The 18937-nt window shown below is 32.9% G+C and overlaps 1 protein-coding gene across 3 annotated transcripts; it reads right to left on the bottom strand.

The window, feature by feature from the left end:
* Positions 1-6777: 6777 nt before the first annotated feature.
* On the bottom strand, positions 6778-18690 carry LOC133299623 (histidine-containing phosphotransfer protein 1-like). 3 transcript variants are annotated; one of them, XM_061499101.1, is made up of 7 exons: positions 18507-18690; positions 18294-18424; positions 18076-18144; positions 17145-17216; positions 15814-15886; positions 14356-14497; positions 6778-8443 (listed from the first exon to the last, which is right to left on the bottom strand). In XM_061499101.1, the coding sequence occupies exons 1-6, from the start codon at positions 18564-18566 to the stop codon at positions 14459-14461; spliced, it is 444 nt and encodes a 147-aa protein (XP_061355085.1). In that variant the 5' UTR covers positions 18567-18690; the 3' UTR covers positions 6778-8443; positions 14356-14458. The 3 variants fall into 3 exon arrangements, with proteins under 3 accessions (XP_061355085.1, XP_061355087.1, XP_061355088.1); XM_061499104.1 differs by lacking the exon at positions 14356-14497 and having other exon boundaries at positions 7050-7062; positions 8389-8443; XM_061499103.1 differs by lacking the exon at positions 14356-14497.
* Positions 18691-18937: the final 247 nt, after the last annotated feature.

The following is an 18937-nucleotide window of genomic DNA, read 5'->3' as shown; positions in this document are numbered from 1 at the left end:
TATGGCTACGGAGTTTTTAAGCCATTGATTGTGGCGCTTTTCTTTCTTTATTTGTGATATAAAGGAATGGATAAAATTTCATGGTGTCAATTTTAGAGACCACCCAGATTCTATTAAAATTTTTTGGAGTGGAAACTCGTGTGCTAATTAATATAACCATATCATGTGCTGAGTTAACAATGATAAGGGAGAAGGGAGAAAAAATATAAAGATAGAAAATTACACAGTCATTACTGTTAATTTAATTATTAATGATTAAGATTCTCACGTGACATGATCATGTTAAATTAAACGTAACTGAACCTCCAAGGGTAGCTCAGTTGGCAACTAAGACAAATTCTTGGAAAATCTTTGGGGGCCAGAGGAAGTGCCTCTCTCCTCAGATGAGGGATTAGTCTCATCCTTCCCTTCCTCCAGGTAGCGAAGCTCAATGCACCCGCTGTTCTAATGAGGAGCTAGCCCAAAGGGCCGTATCCCGAGGACAAGGTGACTGGAGAAGGTTGAATGGAGATACCTCTAAATTATACTAAAAAATAAAAATAAAAATAAATTACACGTAACTCAGGATCCGTTTCCAAAATTTTTATATAAAGAAAGACATCAACATAAATTCTAACTCGAAATAAAATTTCTCACGAATTAAATAAGGGATTAAATTTTTTACATGAGATAAAGTTATTTTTGCAGCACAAAATAATATTATTTTAGGATTTAGAATAAAAAATAAAGGGTATTTAATAAAATATGTTATAATAAAAAAAAATTAAAATCTACTTAATTTTTCATTCTAAATATCAAAATAATATTATTTTAAAATTATAGGAAATAATTTTATTTATTATAACAGGAAAGATAATTTTCTTATTAATTTATTAGTAATTTTTAATTGGCAAGGTGCTTTTTGCATGGACTCACTTTTTCGTGTGATCAAAGAATAAAATATTTGCATCGGAAATACGAAGCGCTGGATACAATATTTATTAAATATTAAAAATATATATTTATACTTTCATACCTTTATGGTTATCTTTATGATTGTTTTTATGCATATTTTATTTTTTCTGTTTTTTGATAAGAAAATAAATATTTTGGTAGCACTGAAAATGTGCTTGTAAATCCTTTGATGTTAGTTAATTAATATTATAACAAAAATTTCACTTTTTGTCAATTCTACTAACATCAGAATTGAATTTTAGAGGCACGAAGTTATCCCAATAACATGTTACTGTAGTAATTGATTCTTTTTAAACAAGCCATTATTTGCTGCATGTGTGGTATTGACTTCTATTCTCCTGAGGAATTAACTCCGGCAGCCATAAACCAAGGGTCTGTGGTGGTGAACACGAACAATGTTGATCAGGCAATTAAAGCAAGCAATAATCATGGGGTAGCAGCTGGCTTTTTTACCATTGTAGCCCTTATGTAATAATTAATTACTAAATTGACCTCGATTAGAAACTATTTCAAAAAATTAACTCTTAAAAAAAACATAACATCAATCTGTCCCTGTTTGACCGTTGACCACCAAGCCTACCCGGGTACCCCCTCCCTACCCGGGTATATTTTGAAATTGTTTATCTACCCGGGTAGGAAGTGGGGTACCCGGGTATATTTCTTGAATCTGGAAAAATGTTTGAATTATTTACCTGGGTAGAGAGTGGGGTACCCGGGTAAATAATCCAGATTGAAAAATAAGCAAAGATGGTGCCATGCCAACTGAAGAACAACAACTCCAAATTGAAAATGCCAAACTCAAAGCTGAGGTTTGTGTCCACAAAACTCAAAAACATAAGTTATAATTACTTTTCTGCTTTTCTTTATATATAAAATCCAGATTGAAAATTTACACTCTTAAAACATTTGTAGGTAGAGAAATATACCCGGGTACGTAATTGTCGTTGTCTTCAGTGCCTGCCTCAGAAGTTGCAGTCTTCGGTCATCAAAGCTCAATGTCACGTGAAATGTTAACATTAAAAATAAAACAAAACCAAAACCTGACCTATTATACAGAGCAACTTAACAAAAAAGAGGTCTCAAGAATAAGATAGTTTAATCGTTGCTGTAGAGAGAAATGGCTGGTAACGTAAATAGGAGATTGGGCGTGGCTGTGGATTTCTCACCATGCAACATAAAAGCACTAAAATGGACGGTGGATAATGTTGTCAAAGAAGGGGATCACCTTATTCTTGTTATCGTTCGCACCTCAGAATACTACGAGCATGACAAGATGCAGCTCTGGGAAGCCACCGGCTCACGTTAGTAATCTCTGTTACCATGCTTTTATACGTGTTGCAATTCATGTACCCGAAATATATATAGGAGCTTATAGAACAAAAATTCAATTCGAAATTGTTGTTCTTCAGTTGGCATGACACCATCTCTGCTTGTTTTTCAATTTGGATTATTTACCCGGGTACCCCCCTCCCTACCCGGGTAAATAATTCAAACATTTTTTCAGATTCAAAAAATATACCCGGGTACCCCCTTCCTACCCGGGTAGATAAAAAATTTCAAAATATACCCGGGTAGGGAGAGGGGTGGGTAGGCTTAGTGGTCAACAGTCAAACATGGGCAGATTGGTGTTATGTTTTCTGGAGAGGTTAAATTTTTGAAATAGTTTATAATCAAGGTCAATTTGATAAATAATTATTACATAAGGGCTACAATGGTCAAAAACCCGGTAGCAGCTAGTTAATGATGGATATACAATTTCAAATGGAGGAACGGGTCAATTTTTAAGAATTCGGGGAATGTTTACAATTCAAATTGCTTCGGCCCTTGAATGTTAGCCGAAAAAGGGCCTAGAGGAAGATATATTTTTTTTGAAAATAAGAAGATATATTTAATGACTGATCAAATGCGAATTATGCTGATAATACAATGTTAACAGATGCTACATCCCATAAATCAACGTATCACGTTTTTTTTTTTTTTTTTTTTTTATATGGAGTAATCAGAGGATAAAATGCTTGATATTGGTGGGGCCATGAAGATGTGCCTTGCGTCTCATTCATGTGTTTTTAAAGAATATAATTTTGTATCATTTTAAATTCTAACCGTTAATTTTCGTCAATCAACGGTTAAAATTTACTGAATTTTATTGCGAATTACTAATTAATTAATAAGTTTGACTTAGTAAATTCTGACCGTTGATTAATAAAAATCAACGGTTAAGATCTAAAATAACACAAAGTTATATGCTTTAAAAGGACAAACTTTTTCCATATATATATATATGGGGTTTATATTTCTGCAACTGCTGTACGTGCAGCAATCAAATACTTGTCATATATATACTTGAAAGCATTAAATGCGGAGAATCATAATCATACAAATGATGAAAGCATTAAATATGAGAAATCATAACCATATACTCGTCGTTGCTGTGACTGCAGAAATGATTTTACCTATATATATATATATATATATATATATATATATATATATATATATATATATATATATATATATATATATAGGGCATGATATTCTTACACCGGTGTAAGAGTTAGAAGTCTTACACTTAATCTTAACCATTGATCCGCTTGCATCCAATGGCTCATATTACTAAAAAATTAGAGCTTTTAGATATAAGTGGGATCAACGGATAAAGATTAAGAGTGTAACTTACACTAGTGTAAAATGATCCTGACCCTATATATATATATATATATATATATATAGGGGAGGGATTGTTTGACTCCAAATCTTATTCTGGAGTCAAAAGATCTCTCTCTCTCTCTCTCTCTCTCTCTCTCTCTCTCTCTATATATATATATATATATATATATATATATATATATAACTTTACTTTTCTCCAACCGCTTGACGTCTAGCAAATAAATTCGAAGAATCATAACCATACAAAGATAGGTGAAAACATTAAATACGAGGAATCATAACCATACAAATGTGAGAGAAAACATTAAATGCGAGGAATCATAAATCAATTGTGTAAGATTTATTGTTGGACGTCCAGCTGCTGGAAAAATAATTTTAACACACACACACACACACAACTTTACTTTTCTCTAGCCGCTTGACATCCAACAAATAAATTCGAAGAATCATAACCATAAAAAGGTGGATTTTACTTTTCTCTAGCCGCTTGACATCCAACAAATAAATTTGAAGAATCATAACCATACAAAGGTGAGTAAGAATATTAAATACAGAGAATCATAACCAATCAACTGTGTAAAATTTATTGTTGGATGTCTAGATGCTAGAATAATGATTTTAACACCACACACACACTTTTTGTTACTCATTAAATAGAGACATTAAGCTTATCAGCCATACAATAATTACTCATTAAATTAAGTTATAACTATAGAGACATTAAGCTTACGAGCCATACAATAAAATTGTAGGAGAGAGTTAGTGAATATTGCTTGAGAAGAGAGGCCAATGTCCAATGTCTCTATAAATCAATTTGGGTTTATGCTAAGAAGATGTACCATAGAAGTTATTTTCTTCATACAAGAATTAATAGAAAGATATCAAGAGCAGAAAAAAGACTTGGATATGATGTTTATAGATCTTGAGAATACATATGATAGAGTTCAAAGAAAGGTTATATCGTGAGTTCTTGAGAATAAAAAAGTATCATCAAAGCATGTAGAGATAAGGATATATATAATGGTGCTGCTATGTGTGAATCCTTGTAATGGAACTAGCGGCAGACCTTGGGAGGCTAGGGTTAGCGACCGTCCTCCCAATTTTAATTTTTATTTTAATTTTAAAGTTATTGTATATGCAAGATTGGAGGAGATAAAAAAAAGGTTTTACATAGAGTCGGACAGCTATATAAGGGAGAGGAGATAAAAAAAACGCTGAAGCATAAAGAAAGGGAACACTGGGCAACAACATTCGAGGATACTTCCAAGCATCAGAGAAATTTTTTTTAAAAAACGAAAAAAGATAATACATATCTAAGAGAAACGAAAAAAGAGGGTTTTAGGGTCAAACAAGGACGCCTTGTTGCAGGCAACCCATGTGCATTGTCAGCAGTGGCGAACCCAGGAATTTAAACGAGAGGGGACAAAAATGCAGAAAGCCATTATATGGAGCACATTCTAGCATAAACAAAATACAAATAAAATTATCAAATCTGAAATCCTTCCAATGTAATTTTTAGAATTATCATTTATGCCTAAATTAATCCTTCCAATGTCACCAACTCAAATCTTAGACAAAAAACATCAACCCAAATAGAGAAAAAACTAAACACATCAGCCCACTAACTAATCTCTTATTACCAAGATACATGTGGGCTCAAAACAAACCCTAAGCTCACCTTGGGTGACCTAAGTGCAAGATAGAAGAGATCACAGCATTGCAGCCGCCATCATCTTTGCAACAAGGAGAGAGATGACCAACGGTTATGGAGTCAAAAGAATTTACACTAAAATAGAGCAAGACTAAGTATATGAAGTATGAGATTATTTTGGCAAGAGATGGAAATCAAGATTCCATACATTTGCTTGAACAAAAGTACTTAAAAATGATACTTTCATATACATGGAATCAATTGTGCAAAAGGGTGGAGAAATTGACAAGGATATAAATCATAGAATCAGTGCAAGGTGAATGAAATGATGTAGTGCATTAAGATTTTTGTGTGACCGCAAGATTCCTTTTAGACCAAAAGGAATATTCTATAGAACAAAAATAAGACATGCAATGATATATGGAACTAACTGTTGCTCTGCACATCAATAACATGAGCATAAATTGAGAGTTGCAGAAATGAGGATGTTAAGATGAATGTGTGGGTCATACAAGAATAAATAAAATAAAAAATGAAGATATTTTGAGCACATAATGCGAAGACCCCTATTCCTACAAGAACAAAAAATTGTTAACAATAGTTTGACACAAAGAAATGAAGATGTCAGCCAAAACTTACTTGAAAAAAGATAATAAAACAAAACTTAATAGAGTGAGATATAAATTGACCGATGACATATATTAAGATGAATTGGACGAAAATTATTAATATTGTGGAGGGTTAAATTTGTTTTTCTTCACACATTCCATATAATTCATTTTTAATCATTTTTCTCTATATCTCACATTATTTCTTTCTTCACCCACCGCGGGGGGGGGGGGGGGGGGGTTCTTTTTAATTTTTACTTCTTTCTCTCTAATTTATCTTTTATCTTTATTTTTTTCTTTAATTATCTATTGCTATTTTTTTATTTCGTGTTATTTATAATTTTTTTTCCCTCAATTTTTGTTTTTTTTATTTATTTGGGTTCATGACTCCACCTAATTTGGGATAAAAATATTATTGATATTAATGTTGATTAAATAAGTTACAAAATCTCTTCTACAACACACACACAAAAAAAAATCTCTTTCACCAAAAAAGACGAAAAAAATAAAAAACTAAAAATTCTTCATCGTGAACAACACACATTATATTACAATAAATTGTGTTTTGCTATCCATGGATATCACATTTTAAAAAATTTACCTTCCTTTTGTTTTTCTCTTTTTTCGAATCCCTCCATCCAAACATATTCTTAGGTTAAAAAAATGTGTCTCTAATAAGGTGACATGAGGGATTCGAACAAGGTGCTCCAATACTTCAAATTTTATTCTTAGAATTCGTTAATGTTCTATAGAGTATAAACTCCGTTATATACATAAAACGATAAAAATGAAAGACCTATATCGTTCACTGTATCACGTTAAACAATGGAAAAGATGTTTATGAGGATACTATGAAAGACAAAAGCTTTCGGCTTTCCCCACAACATAAGCATTCTTACATACGCTTAAAAAAGAATACATTTAGGAAGTGGAAATGATTCATGTTTTGAAAGAACACTAAGTCATGAACTTTCTTCTTGTTAACAAATAATGGTCTACGATTCTGCACATACCTGAAAATTTTCAATCAAGGTGTTTGTGTGTACCCTGCCCCTGCAAGCAAGCAAATGTGCATGTGTGTGTGTGAGAGAGAGAGAGAGAGAAGAGATGTCATCACATGGGTTATCTTACGCTGAAGGATACGAGTGGTTCTTAAGTCAAGCTACCATTCAATCACCTTTACTGTTCACACCAAAAAAAGAAATTTACGAATATTAAATTTAACAAATTCCAAAGAAACAACTAAGTAATCAAGCTCCAAACAAATACACATCTTTTTTTAGTTACATAATCCAATACTACATGTCATCTCTCGAACAAAACAGTACTTCTTGTATAAAAGCAGTCACTTATTGAAACAGGCCAGTCAAAGATTCAAAAGACAAGTACTCATTTCACATTATTCTTAGCAGTAAATGCATTATAAGCACATTTCTCATTAGCATCCATGTCCATTAACATAATAAAGGTACCTGGTAGGATTCTAATATCAATTACTGTGAAAAATTGCGATAAAACTTGTATAACAAATTTTCTTTAATTTTTCTGTTTTCCTTTTTTAGTAAAAACAAAATGCTTTATGTTTATATTACCTTCATTCTCATGATAACATGCAATGGTTCATCACGTACTTGGAAATGATAAAATATAAAAAATATCTAGCTTACCAGATGGTATCAACTTGAATAGCAGGACTAAAACTCCACAAGCTGTAATCAATGATCTTTAAACATATTACATTAAATAGTTAAAAGATATCTGATAAATGCAAACAAACAAACACGAGAAGAGGTTGGAGGTGGCAGAGTGTCAACCAATTGTGCACAATATCAGAAAAAGGGGAAGTGGGAAGTATGTTAATTAGCTTTATATTCCACAGTGTGTTCAATGCTGCAAACTGTACTTAGTACTCTCACTTTTTTCAGGTTACTAATGAAAACAGTTAGAAACCAACTCCATAAATGAAAAGTTATTAGTGAAGGTCTAAGACTGGTTTTATTTTTAACTTCAAAATCTTTGACATTGCCCCTCAAGCAAAAGCGTGGAAATGCACTTATTCACTTTATCTTGAGCTGACATTTATTTTATTATTATGAAGAATGGGTACAGTAAGGATTAAACTTCTAATCACTTGGTTATACAGCTTAAAGTATTGGGTGGAGGCTAGACATGGTTTTGAATCTCTACCAAAACAATTACTGAGCCATTGCTCAACAGCTGATGCTCGTAGGTCAAGATTTACATTGACAAAAATCTCACGATAATCTAAAAGAAAAAAAGTAAAATAGAAAAAGACAGATGTATGAAGTAAAAAAGTAAAGCCATTCTGTTTAAAAAGAGTTCTTTTCGCATTTTTATACCATTTAGAAAGCACTGGTTCCTGATATAGACTAAATGCCCATCTCCAATTCAGGAAAATGATAACAAAGCAAATAGATGCACAGCGTATGAATAAAGGTTCCTAATTAACGACTCAAATAATTGTAATAGATAGAAAATGCAAGTTACCTTGCGCTCTTTTCCTCCATTTCACGAGCTAGGGAGGCCAACTTTTGGAATATCACTGTAGGTATAGAAATGCTAGTCAGAAAAACTAAATAGATTATGATAGATGTAGGTATAGAAATGCTAGTCAGAAAAACTAAATAGATTATGATAGGATCCTTCCACACAAACAGAACCAAAAAACAGAGAACCAAGGAACTTTGGTCTGAATACTCAGATTTTATATATTTTCATCAAGAGACAATTACAAACTATGACAGTGAAATAGAGACAATTACCGAAAGGAAAGGAAAAATACAAGGAACCAGAAAATGCAGAAATGTAAATATAGTGTGAGACAATTGGAGAGGCCTCACTCTCTCCCAAGTTCCAATTCCAATCCAAGATTTCCGATACCCTCACACTTCACATACCTCTATTTATTATCTATACCCACTTCTAGAGTATTCCCTACTAACCAATTTGCTGAGTCAGCATTGAGGTACGGGAATATGCTATGCTTCCTACAATACTCTTTAAGGACTGGTGTCGTATCAGATTATCAGCTCGATAATAGAAAACCATGAAATGAGCAACATCATTACATATGAGGAGAAAACTCAAAGGATCGTGTCTACATCTGTGAAATATTTTTCTATCAGCTGCTCAAGTCAATCTGGTTCCCCAGCATTTTTTAGAGACTATATCCAACTAAATTGATCGTTCACTACCCCCTGCAAGTAAAGGCAAGGGAACACAGCCAAACATCTGAACAGTCTTTAACAGCAATAATGCAAAAGATGGTTAGAAAGTAAATTTCTGTAATAGATGTTGATGCCAGTTCTCCAAAGAGAAAAATATATTGAAAAAATTCAGCAAAAGAGTGCTTGAATGTAGTTTGAAATTTAAGATACTGAAACAAATCTTAAGTCACTCCATATATAAGGAGCTTGCAATGTCATTGTTACAGCTCTGGATTTTTTAAAGATAGGAATTGGGAAAACAATTTTCGGGAACAAGGAAAAAAAAGAAGAGAAAATGAGAGAAAAGAATGGTATTATTGATGAATGAAGAATGTAAGAATAGAAGAGGAAATCCTCTTCACAAGGGAATTCTCCCTTCACACAGGGAATGTCTCAGTTTAAAACTGAATAGCCAAAAGATATCTATCGATAAGGTGAGTCTCCCTTATATACAGCCTCTAGGCTTCTCACATAAGTGTTTAACCAACTAACCAACTAACTACCTAACTATCCCATCTAACCGACCCTATACAACAATTACAGACTGGCCTGGCCTTCTAATGGTTTCCTGGATATATTTCTTCAGGAATATTCCTCCAAGCTCCCCATGTCAAATGCAAGTCGTAACAGCCATACTCACAAAAAAAAAAAAATTAAGAAAAACAACACATAATTTTGTAGAGTATGGGAACCCTAGAGAGATCCTTTTCCAATCAACTTAGCAAAAGATCAAAATTTAATCACTTAACAAGGATTTGTTTACCTCATCAAACAATGAATGTATGTATCCTTAGTTCCTTACAGGATTCCATTGAGAATTCTCTTAGTTATTTTTTACTAAAAAAAAAAGTAAGAAAAGCTGCCACCCTAGAGAAGTAAAACTAGAAGAAGGCTTTGCTTGGAAGAGATCATCTTGTAAGAGAGGTGCGTCTTTTTTCAATGGAGATTTAGACACCCTAAATGAGTAGTGAAACAAATGCTGAATGAGTGCCAGATAGAAACTATCTGTCAGATAATAATATGTTTTAGCATTGATCCTTATGAAATTAGCCAATAGAATTTAGAAATTAACACTCATGCCATTGTCAATGACAAATGGCAGCACAATTTCCTTTCCTCATTTTTTAAATTATGTCCAAACTCATACCAAATAACACTATCTGTCAGATGGCAATCATGGCATGAGTGCCAGATTGCACAATTTCCAAAACAAATGCTGAATGTATGCCAGATAGGAACTATCTGTCAGCTAATCATATGTTTTAGCATTGATCCTTGTGATATTAGCCACTATAATTCACAAATTAACACTCATGCCATTGTCAATGACAAGGGGCAGTAAATAACACTATCATATATTACTAATGGTTTAAAAATTATAGGCAGTAAATCATGATCCCCTCTACCCTTTGGTCAATCATAGTGAGAGCTAAACATTAAAACACCATTAAAACATTGAAGTAAAAGCAAACAAATTTTTTCTGTCTTTTTCTGGCAGAAGTGGATTAGTTTCCTTATTTTGAATATAAATGATTACATAAACAAATTCTTGCAAGTGTCTTTGCCAACATACAGCTGGGCAGCATTGGCTATATCCATCAACTAAAAATGGAATGCTTGCCTAAACTGCATCGAACTATGTTCTTACCATAATTGAACTGAGAGTGTCATACAACGTTCCATTTTTTAGCTGATGGATTTAGCCAAATAGTGATGTACTGCCCATTTGTCTGTTGGCAAAAACACTTGTTCAGAGACTTGAATAAACATATTTCCCTTAAGGGTAAATTTTTACAATAACATCAAGATTATATCACCCCTATTACAAGTTCAACAAAGCAAAGATCTCACCAAAATCTTCTTTTTTCTTCTTCTTCTTTTTGTGTCCTTGTAATTATGACCTGTGAAGTGAGTCATGCCTTTTTTGAGAATATTAGACCCCATATCTTCCTCAATTGAAAATTCTAAGAAAAAGGCAAGATCTATTTAGCTTGTCAAGGTCTACTGCTTATTTGTAAGGAAGGTTTCTCTGGTGCCCTGTCTTTTGTGCGGATACCGGTAATCCTTAACAATTAATAATCAACATTTAGTCATGTGTCCCAATTATTTGAAATATTAAATATAATAAAATATTTTTATATTTACATTTCAAGTAAATGGGACATATGGCTGAATATTGGCCACTAATTGCTAAGTGTACCGGAACCCTAAAAAAAATAAAAGGAACAGTCATTAGAGTATGCCAAGGCAGTACAGCTGTACTTTTATGGAAGTTAATGAGACAATTTCAATGCCATTATGTTTAATGCTTTGAAATTAGCCACTTATTTTAAGCCCATAAATTATGACAATCATTCTACCTTAAAAACATGGACACATTAATTTAAGGGAGAATTATGATTACAAGTTCTTAATAATTTGTTTTCCCAAATTAGGAACTTTAACTACTCAAGTGATTAATGTGTTAAACATGTATTGACCAAATTAAGCAGTGGAGGGGTTAATGGTCATAAATTGGAAAGTTTATTCTAGAAGTTCCTAAATTGTAAATCTCCCTAAATTTAATGCGAGTCAATATATATATGTTATACAATGTCGGTGACAAAAAAAATGGAAAGACAAAACAACTGGTGACAAGTAAAAGTGTTTTGAAATATTCTAAGCTGGTTGTTTATTGAAAAATACAGTACAACCATATATGGAATTTTCTTAGTAATTATCTTCTTCGGATGGCAAAGATAGTAAGACAATTACAAATACCAAAATGAAGTCTAGGAAAGTTATAGCACAACTAAGACACTCCAAGATAGTAATCTGTGTCACTAACTTTACTAGGAAAATTTGTTTCTGATTCTCAGGTCATAAGGACATTGGAGAAAGAAGGCCCTCTCTTTAAATTTCAAGTTTCCCTTTAACTAAAGACAAAAAACAATCTGAAAACAGCATGGCATGGTTTAACTCATGGGAGAAGACAATTTTTAGGTGAGGTGAAAAACACTAGTATATCTATATTAATATGTCGGATAATGGGTTTGAAGAACCTATTGCTAGCAGGTAGTTTTTCTAAAAATTTATTTTCTTTTTTTATTATTACTTTTAACATAAAAAATCAGATTGACATGCATGTTAGCGCATGTCACCATAATTGCGTAAAAGTATACTTTTGAGTTGTGGTTATGATTATTCACCATTCTCGTATGTGCTGGTGAAAAAAAAAGGGCAGGTATTCTATATATCATTTTACTTATGATACTATATTAAAATTGAGACTTTCCTTTACTGGGAATATTTCATTTTTGAAAAAGTTGACAATATGAAATTAATTCTCTGCCTCTTTTGGATTAGCCTTTCCTTCTTTCCTTTCAAAAGATGCTACTCAAGAAGGCAAGTAATAAATAGTTGCAATCCCATACAGCTAATAAAATGCAATCACTTAGATGTGCTAGGTCAGATTGACATAAGAGGAACAAAATGACACAAGTGGCTCATGACCTTTTGGCTAATAAAAAGGCTCAAATACTATGTCAAGGAACAACCTCCAGAAATTATTGAAAATTTTAGTTAAATAAGATCGACACAAACTCGAGTTTTCAGGTTTGAAAGTAACATGATTATTAGGTTACTTATAAGGAAAATGTCTGCTACTCTAAAGAAGATCAATCCATTCTTTAAGCTTTCCATAATAAAATCTCTTTGCATGCAAGCATTTGCACATGTGTTTCTCTCTTCCCGCATCTATTATATTTTTTTTTATCAAAAAAAAAATCACAGCATTAGCTAAGACTAAAAGTGTTCTACGTTAGAGATGTAATATAAATGTTTCTCTCTCCCTGGATCTATTATATTTTATCAAACAAAAATCACAGTATTAGCTAAGACTAAAAGTGTTCTAAGGTGGAGATGTAATATAAAATCATTCATGTGTCTTTGCCTAATAACTTAACATTTTGGGACAATTCGTTCATGACATGGTATAAAGCCTCTATAACCAAGAAATCTACAGTTCGATCCTTGTGGCCCCTATTCTTCTAATAAAAAGTTGAGGGGCTTGTGCTTTGTCCACGTGATAAGCCCAACTAACTCGTGTTAGGAGGTGTGCTAGAGATGTAATATAAAACCATTCATGTGTCATCACCTAACCTAACAGCTTAAACTATGGGAATAGTTGGTTCATGACACTATAAATTGAGAGCTGTAATGGACACTAAATCTAAAATCATCCTAACAGAATGGAAGCCTTAATAGATGTATTAACTCCATAGAAAAAGATAGCCCAATATAAAGCAAAACTACCATGCTTTTCTTCCCAGTCCCCAAAAGCATCAAATAATGGGCGTACCAAATTTTACATGTAAGGGTAATCGCAAAACCCAACCTTTTGGATTAGATGGTCGAACATGTTTATAACATGCACTATTTTGTGAATTCAAATTGGACATAAATAACAACAGACTAAAGCATTATTATCAAAACCAGTTTTTAATACAGAACCTTTCTGTCTAGCATTTTCAAGAAAGGAAAAAAGAACAAGAAACAAAAACAAAATACAGCAAAAAATTACAGCAGCTTGATAGGATCCTATTCTTTTATCACTACAAGGAACCGTAATTCCACACCATTTGGCTAACCTATTGTTGGGCATAAACAAACATGTAGTAGCTGTATCCAACACCCCTCCCCCAAAACCCCCTCCTCCCTGTCCCCGTGATTTAAACTACTAAGGACTTTTCAATTGCCCACCTTCGAACTAGTATATTTTGCAGCTAAAATTTGTTGAATATCAATATTAAAGCAACCAAAGAACATATCCACATTTTGAAATGCCACTAGTAAAAGTTCCTATTATAATTAAGAAAATTCTTGAAGTGTAAAACTCTCAAAGCCCAAATGCAACCTTCAAAAGGAAATTCAAACCATTCAAGTTGAATATATATATATATATATATATGGGATAATAACTTCTCTTGTTGCAAGAGAAGTTTCCATTTCCAACAGAGAGAACAAATCGTGGGCCCCACTGTTTTTTAAAAAAATAAAAATAAATAAGGGCTCAAATTTCAATGCCTCACAACATGAGGCAATGTTTTCTCCTATAGCAAGAGAAAAGCATTGCCCTATATATATATATATGTGGGTGTGTAAACCCCATTAATTATAAAACCAGACTATGAAGCTGAATTGGATACACAGATAAAACAGGTTCATAGCTATACTGAATACAGATTATGGCATTATCCTGGACCCAAACCTGAGGCTAAGGCATAGAAAACAGCAACTGAAGTCAACAAATCATATCTGAAATCTCAACCAGATATGCTTCAGTTGTGGATATCATAAGTGATCCATTCTTTTCACTGAATATTCAGAAGATCAATAATAGTCCTCTCCATCTGTACATTTAAGAGTTGTAGAGTAGAAAATAATAAGAACATTTGAAGATTTGAAGTTCCTAACAACATCCTGATTTACAATGACTTGAAGGAACAAAAAATTTGAGAAAATAGCACAGACAAATGTAAATAGAAGGATTGCTCTTTAGTGCACATATATAACACCAACCTTAGAAAGATAATATTACATTAATAGAGCATGCTTCCTGATCAATCTGCCTCTTTACATCACAAGGAAAATGCAAGTAATGAACTCACAGTAAACAATAAAATCACAATATATCTGAGTTTTTTAGATCTTCTCCCATAAAGGTTTATCATCTCCCAAACTACTAGAATTGAATAAAGAGTCAAAATTTTATTTTTTTTGCTTTGTCTTCTTTTTCCCTTTTTTTTTGTTTAACAGAAGAAATGTTATTACTAAGAGGTAATGAGTACTGGGGAGAATAAGATATCATCCTCACATAAAGCTAAGAAAAAATCACACTGAATATTACAAAAACATAACAAAACAAAAGAGGTTTCAGTCCCACTGCATGTATACCAGTGGGACTCTCTGATGTCTCATTGAAACAATGTACCAAGAGAGGCTACGGAACCAATTCCGTCACAGAGCAAGTCTAAGGATAAAGGTTTTCCCATATCAAGGCACTTCATCCCAGCCAAGAAACCAAGAACAGCACACAGCCACCACAGATTGCCCAACCAATGCCTCTGAACTTAATTAAAGGAAAGTGCTCTAATGTATGCAGCAACTGTTTTTGGTTTGTCACTTTGTTCATTTCTAATCTTCTCAATTTAATCACTGTATGTTTAAATTAGCTTTGATTTGACCATAAACTCTTTAAATTTAGTATGATAGGAAACACCAAATTTAAGCAAATAAAAACATACAAGGATTTAAATCAGAAAATTACAAGTAAAGGCAGCAAATAGAGAAATGTTGTCTTTCCAGGAAAAAAACACTTTTTTCAACATTTTTATGTCCGGCCTTTAATTTTTCCCTGTAATGACAAAATTTAGATTAACATATGTCAAATATGAATTGTTGCACCAACTGCGACTCGCACAAAATACACCAAAAAGAAAAAAAAAAGTAAATTAGGGATTTTATAAGCACAATATGCAATCACTAAAAGCCAATATAGTCAAAAATTCTTTTAAATGTTTTACATCAAACTCTGATTGCCAAAATGGGTTAAGGTTATCAGTTTCCACCAATTACTATTCAAACTATATACAAAAAGCCGGCGAAAAGAGAAATTACATTCGACCAGTCTTTAAAGCCAAACCTTTAGTAAGTGATAATGATATACCTGCACAAGGGTTTCAAGTTTTATCCTCAAATGACAAAATCTGTTCTTGGTCCAATTTAAAGCCTGGGAGCAGCTGAAACATCACAAGAAAAGGGGATATCTTTACCATTATAAAATGGTAGAATTGAACAAAATCTAGAGGATCTAACAATAAGGAAAAGAAAAAAAATAATTGATTGTTATGATCCTTTAGTTTTATATACAATAACAATAGTTCAATGATCCACTCTCATTTTGTGCGTCTGCGTAGTAATTTGAAATTCTGCTATCATTAATTATAATAATTTGCATCATAGGTTTGATAAGTAGTATTAAGACTATATTTTCAAAAGCAACATAATAAAAAATATTCCGCTGACTAGAATCCTCCACAACATTCTTCATATAGGATTTGCTGCAATGTTAATCAATCAAAGGTGACTTTCAAAAATTATGCATTCAACTGACCGTAGTTCCATTAAGAATGTTATTTATAAAATATACCTAAGGAAAACAATTCATAAAGAAATAAATGCTAATGTACTCTTTATTTGATGAAACATAATCCTGATACTTCCATTTTGCATGATCAGATTAATTTTTTCATCACAGGACTGTTTTTAGAGAACTCCTACGCATGAGAGAAAAGGATAATGTAAAGGAGAAACTGAAGGAGATTTCTATATCTTGCATGCCTTCTTTACAATATGACATATGGCTATATACTGTTGTACTCCTACTGACCCTAACTGTCCCCATGCACGTGGGACCAACTAACAGACACCGACTTCCTAACTAGCTGATAACCAACTCATCAAACACATCAACTGAACTACACAACTGCACAACTACCTGCATGACAACTAACTGCTACCGTTCTCTTCTACGTAGCATATCGTATCATTTTAACACACGCAACCTATATGCAGTATTTTACAAAAAAAACTCCATGCTCACATGTAAATAACCATTTTAACCCAAAAACTTAAGCTATTAGGTGAAGACCAAATCAATGATTTTATATCATATTTCTCTAACACGATAATGCACAGACCTATCTACCTATGTTAAAAAAACTCCACAATATTTAATTATTTATTAATAGAATGTAGGCGGTGAGGATCGAACTGAGGTACTAAAGAGGAAAAGTATGTAAGATGATAATGGATAAGAGTATCAGCAAATAGATCATAGATACTATATATGCACATAACTGATTGATTTGGAACATAGTTTTGGGGAAATACAACAGTGCATCAGAGCAATGATCATTCATCCACTATAACCAGGAAATTTATCTAATGTCACATGTGAAAATAAACTAAAGATTCATGATGGTGGAGTTTTCTTACAAATTCTTATCTTTCCTCTCACAAGCATGAAGAAGATCAACACATGCAAATCTAACATTCTTTGCGCCAAAACTGCAATGAGCACAGAAAAGCACAGTAATTTATTGCTCAGAAAATATCTAAAAGTAAGAAATAATTAATTAAAAAGGTCATAGTTATGCACAAAGCCAATTACCATTGATATGACATTAAAAGCTAACCAACAATTAAATTTTCTATTTTAAAAATGAAATAACCCAGCGATCTCTGGAGACCACTGACAACAGCCATGAATTATGAATATACCATAGAAATTTGATTTGATACTTTTGATTGGTACTTAGGAAACATGGTAGTAAGTAGTAACATGGTAGGCAACAACACAAAGAGGATAGAAGACAACCCCCCCTCCACCCACACACACACAAACAAAAAACAATAATAAAATAAAATAAAAACACATCTAATATCTCGTGAGCCCTTAAACAGGGAATGCTCAGTCAACATAAGAAAGTTGAATTCTGAAGATGTAGAACATCAAAGAAAAATCAAGCACTTAAGCAGGGTATGCATGTCAACATAAGAAAATTGAGTTCTGAAGATGTAGAACATCAAAGAAAAATCAAGCATTTAAGCAGGGTATGCATGTCAACATAAGAAAATTGCGTTCTGAATGTAAAACATTTAAGGAAAATCAAGCATTTAATTTGATATACATTATATTAGAAGGAAAAATTGCCCATCTATACAAGGGAATTTTCATTTTGAACAGTAAATAATAAAAAAAAAAAACAAACTACAAACAGCATACATAACTGGAAGCAATTAATTCACATCAAAACATTTTATAAGGAAATTCAGTAAATTTAGTAAATAGCCACCTCAGCACCAAATTTATTTAAAAAATAAATAAATCATTTTACAGTAGACCTATAGCGTAGTTACAAGTTACCTGCATGATATTGCATAGAGTTCAGAAGCAAGATCACGAACCCTTTGAAAATCAACCTCGTTTTGGCAGCTGCAGATCAGAACAACGGGCAACAATTAAATAAACGAATTCAACCACAGAAGGCATAAAAAAAAACCTAAGTTCAGAAATTACGGAAACGAAATAAACAGTAAGACTTAAAAAAAAAAAAAAAGAAGAAGAAGGTTATCGTTAGTTACATTTGATCCGACAAAGTAGAAAACAGCCTAGTGCAAGAAACGCAGTAGCTAGTGATTGCTCTCACAGCATAATCGTTCCGAATCATTTCCTTCATATACTGAATCTGAAAGAATTGCTCATTAACAATTCCCTGAAAAAAAAAAAAAAAAACCTCAAACAGTTGAACGACGTCGTGAAAAGCTGCAAAACGTGGAAGGTGAAATTATATGTACCTCGTCGTACATGGATTGGACGAAGCAGCGAAGCTCGTTTTGCAGAATAGGTATTGCCATTTGCTGTGTTGTGTGTGTGTGTGTGTGAGAGAGAGTGAGAAAGGAGAAGAGAAGAAAGGGGAAGACACATAATGTGAGGGTTTTGGTTTTGAATTTGGATGCTTCGATGTAGGGTGGTGTTCCGTCGGCACATGGCGGAGTAACGGATGAGGTTAACGGGGAAAGTGCTTCTGAGTTCTGATGCATTTGCGGTTACCTCTGCCACTTGGGATTCGAACTGAACATGCAAAACCATGCCATAGCTCATCACTGACACCACTTTTGTGTTCACGTTTTTCTGCTTCTGTTGGTTCCGTTTCTTTTGAATTTTCTTAGTCATAAAATTAGGTTATAAATCTTTTTTTTTTTTTTTTTTTTGGTAACATTTAGAT

The sequence above is a fragment of the Gastrolobium bilobum genome, unplaced genomic scaffold, assembly GCF_033153095.1.
Source record: "Gastrolobium bilobum isolate Gb01-03AN ecotype WA unplaced genomic scaffold, APGP_CSIRO_Gbil_v1 utg22371, whole genome shotgun sequence".
NCBI lineage: Eukaryota > Viridiplantae > Streptophyta > Magnoliopsida > Fabales > Fabaceae > Gastrolobium > Gastrolobium bilobum.
Note: the sequence above shows the minus strand (reverse complement) of the source record. Positions and strands in the feature narration are given on the sequence as shown.

What these genes read in the sequence shown, in the direction of transcription:
- LOC133299623 (XM_061499101.1), bottom strand. Translation starts at nt 18,566, where the DNA reads ATGGCAATACCTATTCTGCAAAACGAGCTTCGCTGCTTCGTCCAATCC. An exon ending in CTCTATGCAATATCATGCAG is followed by an intron (nt 17,217 to 18,075) that starts GTAACTTGTAAC and finishes TGCTCATTGCAG; the next exon opens with TTTTGGCGCAAAGAATGTTA. An exon ending in AACTTGAAACCCTTGTGCAG is followed by an intron (nt 14,498 to 15,813) that starts GTATATCATTAT and finishes TTAAATGTACAG; the next exon opens with ATGGAGAGGACTATTATTGA.